The sequence below is a fragment of the Pantherophis guttatus genome, chromosome 2 (assembly GCF_059756535.1).
Source record: "Pantherophis guttatus breed Tessera chromosome 2, ASM5975653v1, whole genome shotgun sequence".
In the NCBI taxonomy this organism is placed as follows: Eukaryota; Metazoa; Chordata; class Lepidosauria; order Squamata; family Colubridae; genus Pantherophis; species Pantherophis guttatus.
The window spans coordinates 116,529,711-116,540,344 of NC_142064.1; the positions used below are offsets into that span (position 1 = coordinate 116,529,711).

The 10,634-nt window shown below is 39.4% G+C and overlaps 1 protein-coding gene across 2 annotated transcripts; it reads left to right on the forward strand.

Moving 5' to 3' along the window:
- The first annotated feature begins 593 nt into the window (after nt 1-593).
- FDX2 (ferredoxin 2) lies at nt 594-9,127 on the forward strand. 2 transcript variants are annotated; one of them, XM_087886556.1, is made up of 5 exons: nt 594-646; nt 2,436-2,475; nt 3,599-3,705; nt 4,755-4,842; nt 8,359-9,127. In XM_087886556.1, the coding sequence occupies exons 1-5, from the start codon at nt 595-597 to the stop codon at nt 8,513-8,515; spliced, it is 444 nt and encodes a 147-aa protein (XP_087742682.1). In that variant the 5' UTR covers nt 594; the 3' UTR covers nt 8,516-9,127. The 2 variants fall into 2 exon arrangements, with proteins under 2 accessions (XP_087742682.1, XP_034290215.1); XM_034434324.3 differs by having other exon boundaries at nt 598-737.
- The last annotated feature ends 1,507 nt before the right edge of the window (nt 9,128-10,634 follow it).

Consider the following 10,634-nt stretch of genomic DNA (forward strand, 5'->3'; position numbering starts at 1 on the left):
TGGCCAGTCACTTGTCTGAAATGATATAGGATCTCCTGCTTGAGCAGGGGGCTGGACTAGAAGACCTCCAAGGTCCCTTCCAGCTCTATTCTGATTGTAATTGACGATAGTAGAGCTGTGAAAAACTATGCCCGAATATTTAAAAGACTGAATATGCTCAAATGTTCTGGCTGTTCATCTTCCAGGCATGCAATTTAAGCCTTTTTGCAAATATCATGATCTTAGTTTTACTTTAGTTGATTTCAAAAGTTTCTTCAGATCAGTAACTAGCCAGAGCGTTCAGGGCTTCCCGAAGTCCAATATATGCACTTGTGTATCCTTTGCATACAACAAGGATGCAAATATGTGTATTAGCTAATTTTGGAGGATGGTGCGTTCTTCCTGATCCGGAAGGCGAATGAGAAGTTAGGTGTATTGTGTAAGCCTAACTTGTTATCAGTTTGTGGAATATAAAACTTAGAAAATTAATTCGGTGTCTCTATTAAACCTGCTGTGGGAACAGATTCCTTACAAATCTTATTCCTTTCCAAGGGAATACTGCTTTGCTCCTCCCTCTGCGTTTTGTCACCCTAGCAACCGACCTCTGACCCCGCCATGCAGTCACGTGGATCGTGCAATGGCGGCTTCCTGGGCTGCTGGTGGCGGCGTGAGTGTGACCCTGGGCTGGGGGTGGCGTCGCCTCCAGTTGCTCCTGGGAACTGCCGGGCGATTTCAGTTTAGGGGCTTTCGTACTACAGGTGGGATGGCGGCTGCCACTGGGAGCATTTTTCTCTGGCCTTAAAGAGGAGAGGAGGGAGGGAAGAGGTTTCTCCGCCAGGCGTTCCTTTTCTCCTTGTTTTGTGTTTTGTGAAGATTCGGTCACCCACCGAATCGAGGAGAGGACCGCGATAATCCTTTCCTTTCCCCCGCCGCAGCCTTCCCTTCCAAGGGTTTATGTCTCCATTTGACTGTGATTTTGCTTTACCTTTTCTTCCGTTCGAGAATGTAGTCAACTGTTAATCTGTATCATTTCTACTCTCCTCCCTCCCCCCCCACGATTCCCTTTATTGCTTCCGAGATAACCTGCACCTGTTATTATTCTCCCTCTTTGTTCGTACTGCGATTCTGTGGGGTACTTTAGGATAAAAAAAAAAATACAGTAGTTCAAGGTCATCAATAAGTCTCCTTAGCCCTTTTGAGATTTTGAGTGTGAGTCTCCTTCTCCAATATACTCAATCCAATCATCAAATATACTCAATGTATTCTCCAAAGCACCCAAAAGCGTGACAAGAAGTAATGGGTGGAAGATTATTAAAGAGAGATTCAATCTAGAACTAAACAAGAAATTTCCTGACAGAACAATTCATCAGTGGAATAGCTTGCCTCCGGAAGTTGTGGGTGCTCTATTAATGTAGGTTTTCAAGAAAAGATTGGGCAGTCATTTGGCTGGAATCATATAGGGTCTCCTACTTGAGCAGGGGATTGGACTAGAAGACATCCAAGATCCTTTCCAAATCCTATTGTATGTTCTTTACAGATTATATCAGAGTTTAAGTACATTGGAGACTTACAAATACATTGTTGAAATATTTGAGTGGTCAGATAAGAAAAATGTAGGAAAGTTATGTTTGCATAACACACTGAACTATAATAAATCTCATTTTATCCTAGCATACTATGAGAACCCAGTTTATGATGCTGTAGTTTTATTTCAGGGAGTTAAAGGGGAAAGCCTTTTAAGGAGGGTATGTGTGTCATGCAAACACAGTCACTATTACTTTTGGTGCTAGATGAGGACATCTCCCAATCATTTAACTTAACATACACTATCTGGATCCTGCATGTTGCTCCTAGGAATTTGTTCTGCTTCTTCATTTCCAAGTTGTCTGTTTTTTACAGAGTAGTAGGCCAGTTGTTTGTATTCTTTCTGGTTTATAGAAGTATTTCTTAGTATTTGTTGAATCCATTTTTACTGTCATTTTATCATACTGGACTGTTAGTTGTGAAGATGAATATTTCTGAAAACTGGTTTATTGAAGAGACTGTGATAATACAGATTTAGTACTAAAAATGAAATAGTGAACTGTCTTCAGTGACGGACTTCAGTTGTTCCTTGCTAAAAAGCACAATAATCTCACATGAACAACCCTAAAACCAAAGTTCAAATGCAGTGATGATTGTCTAAAAAGGAGATTTCATTAGACTGGAGATCTATTTGTCCTATCCCTTTCTGTATTTTATGTTGCAAAATTGAAACACTATTTTATGCCATGGGATACACAAAATAATGCAAATAATAAACACCATATCTGTTTCTGATAAAGCCTTAATACTTGACTTAGAAGGTTATGATAAAGAGATGGATCTAGCATGTAATATCAAAATCTGGCTGCAAAATTCCTGAAAGGATTTGTATTTTCCTAATTAATAATGGCATTTTGTTATTGCTTTTCCAGTGGCTTTTCAAACTGAAGATAAGAGCTGCACAGCAGAAGTGTGAGTATTAGGATGTGGACACATGAAACTAGAAGAAGTGATTCAACTGAAGCAGGCACATTTTGTTGCTGCTCCAATTTCTTGACATTTTGCTTGGTATTAAAAGACACAAGTAACTTCAAATAGCTTTCCCTTCTGGGTCTGGGTGATATAGAAACTAAGTTCACTAACTAAAATATTCTGTAGTAGAATATTTTAGGGGTATATTTGGAATAGAGACCAGAACACATTATATTGAAGCATAAATTGGATTAATGACAACAGTGGCAGCAAAAATAGGCTTGAGGATTACAGTCCCTCATTATTGACTTATACAAATGAAAATATACAGATGTGATTGAATATTGTAATTAGGTATAACATTGTATAATATCTAGGTTTAATACATTAGTATAACACATGTGCCTAGTTAAATCAATGAGGCCATTGAAGTATAACTTTACACTTAGGTAATGAGTCAAGACTACATTTTGGGTTTTGAATGAACAAAGGCATTCTATGAACATAGTTTCTTTCTAGGGAGTTATTTTTGATTGCTTTCCCAGAGCTCTGCTTGCCTCCAAATATCTTCATAAATTAATGTCCTTTGAATGTTCTGAGGTTAAGCTGGCAGTGCAGTTTTTCTTCAAAAAGCATTTTTGCAGTGAGATAGTTGCCCAATTTGACTCTACAGCTAAGCCTGTCCTTTGTTTTCTCTAGGAAGATTTATTTGAATTAGGGGCTTTAAGTTGGCCCTATAAAATTGCATACTAACCTAAATCAGCCTAGGATAAAAATTTTGGTTTAAGTATTTGCCTTAATCATAGATTGATCCAAGATAGTGGTTCATGCTAGAGCTAAAAGTAATCGGTTTTAGCATGTTACTCAAAGCACTTTTATCATTTGTGTCTTTTATTTCAGATTAAAAATCTATATCCGTTATTAGATCAACCTTCCGCATGTCTTCTCCCTATGTGTTAGGACAGTAGCACTCAAAATTCTCATCCAGCGTAAAGTGAACAAGGATAGGCAATTCTACATAAAAACAGAAATTGCCAGAAAACATTGAGTAGCATTTGAGCATATGATATATACTGGATGGCCCTGAACTGAGAGCATTTCCATATTGTTTCTTCTGTCTCAGAGTCAATGTAGTGTTCATAGATCGTTGTGGGCAAAAAATCCCAGTGCAAGGCAAAGTTGGGGATGATGTGCTGCGCTTGGCTCAGAGAAATGGCATTGAACTAGAAGGTATGTCATGAATATCTGTATAATGCTCTCCTGGGTTGGAGCAAAGATCAATTTAGGCCAGCATCCTCTTTCCAACATTGGGTCACCTGCTCTGGGAAACCCACACAAGCAGGATATGAATACAATTATTTATTTGATTTATACATCTGCCCATCTCATAAGTGACTGGGTGGTTTACATTAATATAAATAAACCAAATAAAATATACAATATAAAGTAAAAAACACAAAGCTGAGCAGTATAAAATAACCATTAACAAAGTGAAGAGATCTGTTCTGGGGCCCTAGGCAACCATGTCTTTAGGGCAGGGGTCTCTAACCTTGGTAACTTTAAGACTTGTGGACTTCAACGCCCAGAATTTAGAGTATTGCAGTAGCTCTGCCTCATAGGTTTTTGCACTTAGTATTGAAGGTTCTACAATTACAACCTTATAGCAGCATAGAAGCAATCTTTCTAAATAACAGTCAGTTTCAAAAAAAATTAAAAATTAAAGCTGTCCTATCACAGGTTGTAACTTTAAAAGATCTCTTATAGAAAAATATGTTAAACTCTGCAGCAAAAAGGTTCCCGCTTGTATAAACATACAATTACTGGTTTTGTACAGAGACTATGAAAATTTAAGTAGCAATACCACCCCTTTCCCCCCTCCCCCACATTCCTAATTTTCTGGTAGATTTGTTTACCTGTTCCAAGGTGCCTTCAGCCTGCCAGTAGGATTTGTCCAGTTTTTTAATAGATTCCAACATTTAATCATGGCCCAGAGACAATGCTGCTTCTTTATGTAATCTAGCACTAGTTTGTTTGTTTTATTAGATTAGTAACTAACTTTTATCTTTATTTATTTAAAAAAAACAAAACCTTTTTCCTCTCCAGGAAGAAAAAGGTTAGGAAGATCTGCCTGTTGTATATGCCGGGGGGAGGGGGGGATTTTCTTTGAATGACACAGATTTAAATCCAGACAATGGTTTTCTGTTATGCTGCTGCTTGGCAGAAGAATCATTTGAGATCAGGGAAGCTGGACTGAATCAATCTTTCTTTTACTTTCCTAGGTGCTTGTGAAGCTTCCTTAGCTTGCTCTACCTGTCATGTTTATGTAAGCCATGATTTTCTGGATAAGCTTCCCACGCCTGATGAACGGTAAGGGTTACTTTGGCTTTCTTCTTATAGAGGCTGTGGCTGATCTTTAGACGAGGGGTGTCAAACTTGATTTCATTGAGGGCTGCATCGGGGTTGTGTTTGACCTCGGGAGGCTGGGGTGGGTCTGGACAAAGTAGGCGTGGCCAGCTTGACGTCACTCGTGTCAGGGGTGCCTGTGGTGGCCCGACCACTCTGCCAGTGAAAATGGGCTCCCGAGTTTCATTTTCAGCTGCGACGGCCTCCTGCAATCCTCTGCCAATGAAAGCAGAGCTTGGGAGGCCGCGTGTGGCCCTCGCGACCTCCATTTTCAGCTGGGATGGCCTCATGAAAATCTCTGCCAGCAGAGAGGCATAGTGGGCTGGTCCTTTGCTGTTTCCAGAGTGGCCCTATGGGCCAGATCTAAGCACCCTGTGGGCCAGATCCGGCCCACGGGCCTTGAGTTTGACACCCCTGTTTTAGACTATCACTAGGCTAACATTTCCTGATTTTGGCTTTATACTGATGCTTTTCTCAAGCCCTTTGGAGCAAAATTGCTGAGCACATTGTAAGCCGCCCTGAGTCTCTGGAGAAGGGCGGCATATAAATCAAATTAAAAAAAAATAATGACTGGGTCTTTGGGGATGAATAATTTGGGAGGAGGTATCCCACTGTAAAGAGGCATCCTTTGTTTTTACTTTGGAAAGACCCCCTGATACTTCTGTAGTTTTTCTGTTTGCTTCTGACTTGGATAATAGTAAAAGCCATCACTAAAAGTTAAGCAATATCCCAGTGGGTGGTGGAGGGAGTACTTACTGTATATACTAATAGCACTACACCTATGTAGTGTAAATAGCAAGGAAGGGTTTGTTCTTTTTCTTAAGGTTGCTTTTTACCTGTAACAAAAGACAATTTGAATATTTAAGTGCATAACCCTCATTCAAGACTGAAAAATCAGCTGCACTAATAATTTCCAGTACATGTTGAAGCTTTGCCAAGAGTAATCCCCCTAGACTGTTTGTGTGCTGAGTCAATTTGGTATTATAACATATACAATGCATTTAGAAAGTATTCAGACCCCCTTTACTTTTGTCAATTTTATTGTGCTGCAGCCTGATTCTACAGTTGTTGAAATTCATTTTTTTCCTCAATCTACACTCAGTATGCCATAATGACAAAGTGAAAACAGAAGTTTAAAAATAAAAACTGAAATATCACATTGGTGTAAGTATTCTGACCCTTTGCAACAACACTTGAAATTTAGCGCAGGCGCCTCCCACTTTTCTTGATTGTTGCTGACATGTTTCTACACCTTGAATGGAGTCGACCTGTGGTAAATTAAATCGATTGGACATGATTTGAAAAGGCACAGACCTCTCTCTAGAAGGCCTCACAGCTGACCATGCATACTGTAGCGGAGCCAAAGCCATGAGGTCAAGGGAACTGCCTTAAGAGCTCAGTGACAGGATTACTGCAAGGCACAGATCTGGGGAAGGCTACAATAAAATTTCTGCTGCACTGAAGTTTCCTAAAAGTGCAGTGAAAGAAGTTTGGCACAACCAGGACTCTTCCAAGAGCTGGTGGCCCAGTCAAACTGAGCAATTGGGGGAGAAGGGCCTTAATAAGAGAGGTGACCAAGACCCCGATGGTCACTCTGACTGAGCTCCAGAGATCCTATGTGGAGATGGGACAGTTCCAGAAGAACAACCATCACTGCAGCCCTCCACAGATTTGGGCTTTATGGCAGAGTAGCTAGACAGAAGCCTCTCAGTGCAAAACACATGAAAGCCTGCTTGGAGTTCGCAAAAAAAGCACCTGAAGGACTCCCAGACTGTGAGAAACAAGATTCTCTGATCTGATGAAACCAAGATTGAACTGTTTGGCCTCAATTCTTAACGTTATGTCTGGAGGAAGCCAGGCACCGCTCATCACCTGCCCAGTATCATTCCAACAGTGAAGGATGGTGGTGGCAGCATCATGGTGGTGTTTTTCAGCAGTAGGGACTGGGAGACAGGTCAGAGTTGAGGGAAAGCTGAATGGAACAAAGTACAGGGATATCCTCAATGAAAACCTGTTCCATAGCGCTCAGGATCTCAGACTGGGCTGAAGGTTCACTTTCCAACATGACAATCATCCTAAGCACACAGCCAAGACAACACAGGAGTGGCTTAGGGACTCTGTGAATGTCTTAGAGTGGCCCAGCCAGAGCTCTGACCTAAACTCTATTGAACATCTCTGGAGGGACCTGAACATGGCTGTCCACTGTCACCATCCAATTTTACTGAACTTGAGAGGATTTGCAAGGAAGACTGGCAGAAAATCCCCCAATCCAGTTGTATGAAGCTTGTTGCGTCATCCCCAAAAGACAAGACTGTAATTGTTGCCAAAGGTGCTTCAACAAAGTACTGAGTGAAGGGTCTGAATACTTATGTCAATGTGATATTTCAGTTTTTTTCTTTTTAATAAATTTACAGACATTTCTAAAATTCTGTTTTAACTTTGTCAGTATGGGGTACCGAGTATAGATTGAGGGGGAAAAAAAGAATTTCAACAACTGTAGAATCAGGCAGCAGCATAACATAATTGACAAAAGTGAAGGGGATCTGAATACTTTCTGAATGCGCTGTATATCTCTATTGTGTGGAGATATTATGATAGAGGTTGAGCAGGTGGAGCTCCAGATACAGGAGAGAGCACACATTGCTTGATTGCCAATTATATACATCTCAGCATAGGCCTGATATTTAGATCCTTGATTTGATAGAACAGTCTATTGAGACCTCACAACAGCTTGTCATATTTCCTTCTGGGCACTAATACATACGTGACCGGCAGAAATGCTAAATTTATAGTCAATGCTGTTTAGCTGAAAACCTGAGCAGTTACATAGCATGGGGAAATGCAGCATGATATACAAATTTGAATATCCTTTGTTTTGTATTTTGGTATATTTATATTTATCTTTTGTTTGGTTGATCCAGTGTGGTGCTTTGATAAGGTCAATTGAGTGATCAATAAATTAGCTAACACATAGTTCACAGATAATGTTAGAAAAGCATTTGAGTAACAGGTAACAATTGAGAGTTAGAATCTCAAAAATCTCCAAAAGTTTCTGCATATACTAAAAAAAAGTTTGTTGTATAAGGAAGTTTTTAAAAAAACAATTACAAAAGACAAAAAGCATTTGTAAAGTCTATAGTGCTGCATGAATTGGAATAAGTATTTAAAACCTGTATATATTTATACAGAGAAAGTCAGTTTGGTGTAGTGGCTAAGACACCAGACTAGAAATTGGGAGATCATGAGTTCTAGTCTCAATTCAGCCACAAGCCAGCCTCTCTCAGCCCTAGGAAACAGTTAATGACAAACCATTTCTGAAATCTTGACAAGACATGCTTTTATGTTATTCTTATTTAGATCTTTTCTTTTTCATCTTTCTTTTTCAGGTTTTAAAGTAGTTATCTGCCATGAATGTTGTAAGTGCAAAGCCAGGATATTAATTGGTATTATAAATAACTCCTGACATTCTTCTCCACTTAGGGAGGAGGATATGTTGGATATGGCACCGCTGCTTCAGGAGAACTCTCGACTGGGTTGTCAAATTGTCCTTAGCAAAGAACTGGAAGGAGCAGCGTTCACCCTTCCCAAAATCACCAGGAACTTTTATGTGGATGGGCATGTCCCCAAACCTCATTGAGAACTTCAGACTCCATGGCTGGATGTGTCTCCATTGTTAAGATGACAAAGGCTACAGAGAGCACAGTGGGATTGTGGCCAAAGAAAGAAAAAGGAGGAAATGGCTCAAAGACTAAGAAGATGGGGCTATGGAAGGAACTGAGCAAAATGAGTGAGACTCAAACATTTGGCAACTATCTCATCTGCTTATACCTCCTTCAGAAATCCAAAGATGGATTAATCTTAGCCTCATCCATGGCACAGAGGGGCGCTGGGAGAAGGGTAGTTCCATACCTAACAGTTCTATCCTCACATCCTGGAGAAAACCAAAACATTTCATGGAGAGGCAAGATGTTCCTATGCAGTAGCCACTGTGTTTTAGCAGAGGAATACAAAGTTTTATGTATTGTTAATTGCATGAAGAAGGGAAAAATATAATTCCCATAAACACATTCTCTATACACTTTACAGTGTATTCGTTTTCTCTTGTTTTTCCAGCACTGTTTGGATCTATACTGGCACTTCTTGTCTGCGTTTAACCATCAAACAGTATATTGGATATTTGGTTATCTGTAGAATCAAAAAAACAAAACAAAAAAATGGCTTCTTCCATTAAAGATGAGGCTTCTGCTAATGTTTTTGAATTCATTCTCCATATACATGAACAGATATATTTGGAATGATGTGTGAATGTGGGGCAGGGGCTGGGCAGCACTTTAGATTCAGCCTTCCAAAGTGGTTTGAAGAGTTCAGGAGCACAACTCTAACATCTATCTGCAATATCTTAAATGGTTACATCTTTTGTTCTTGTAATTGCACAACCACTTAGAAGTGTTATAGAAACAGCCCTGAAGCAGATTTTTGGACACTTCTTCAATACCAAAGTTCAAAAGACTCAATATTCTTTCTATCCTACTTCTTCAGAGCTCAACTTTCGCTTCCCATAGACTTTCACAGACAATTCTTTTACTTGCTATTCTGAGCTTTTTAGGTATAGACATATCACAGGATCTGAATAGCTTTTCCAAAGCCGCCTCTGTAAAAGTTAGTCTGCAGCTTGTTCCTTTATTGTTGATGGTTGATTGTAGAAGCTCTCTACCACTTCAGTATCTTCACTGTCAGTTATAAGGCTGGCTGTTGTACCTATTGCCATTAGTATATTTAATTTTAGAACCATTTTTTTTTACTATGCTTCGTGACTTTTATTATTAGGGCTGGTGGATCCTTTGCATTTTCAGCTATCAGAGTAGTGTCATCTGCATACAGGACATGCAGCATGCTATTCTGTTTTTAGAGGGGAAAAAACATGTTTTCAGAAAAATAATGGTTTTTGTATGTAGATGATGTTATTATTGTCTAGATACTTTCAATGCAGTGAAAATAGTTTCCCCCTACAACCACTAGATTGTCTCAGCATTAGTTTAAATGATGGATTTGCTTTTATTTATTTAAGAAGAAGTTGGGAGAAGCTTAATCTGTTATTCAGATGAGTTTTATACTGTTAAATTGGTTTGAGCAACTTGTGGTCCTCCAAAGCTTGATTACTACACCCATAATCTTTGAACAGTACCAATGCTGATTGGTTGTGACTAAACAAACAGGATATATGTTTCCCAATCTTACTACAGGTATTCCTCGACTTGCAACACTTCATTTAGTGGCCAAAGTTACAAAAGCACTGAAAAAAAGTGTCTTATGACTTTTTCACATGACCATTGCAGCATCCCCATGGTCACATAATCAGAATTCAAATGCTTGGAACTGACTTGGGACATTGCAGTGTCCTGAGGTCATGTGAATACCTTTGCGACTTTCTGAAAAGCAGAGTCAATGGGCAAGCCAGGTTCACTTAACTAGTTACTAAGTTAACTAGTGCAGTGATTGATTTAACAACTATGACACAAAAGGACATAAAATGGGGCAAAATTCACTTAGCAAATGTCTCACTTAGCATCAAAAATTTTCAGGACTATGGTTGAGGACTATAGCTCTTTCTGATACATTGTAACTTTTTCAGCAAAACCATTTTTTCCCATTCTATGCGCCATCTATGAACCTTCTTAGATCATCATACAGGTAGTCCTCAACTTATAACCACAATTGAGCCCAAAATTTAAGTTGCTAAATGAGAAATTGGTTAA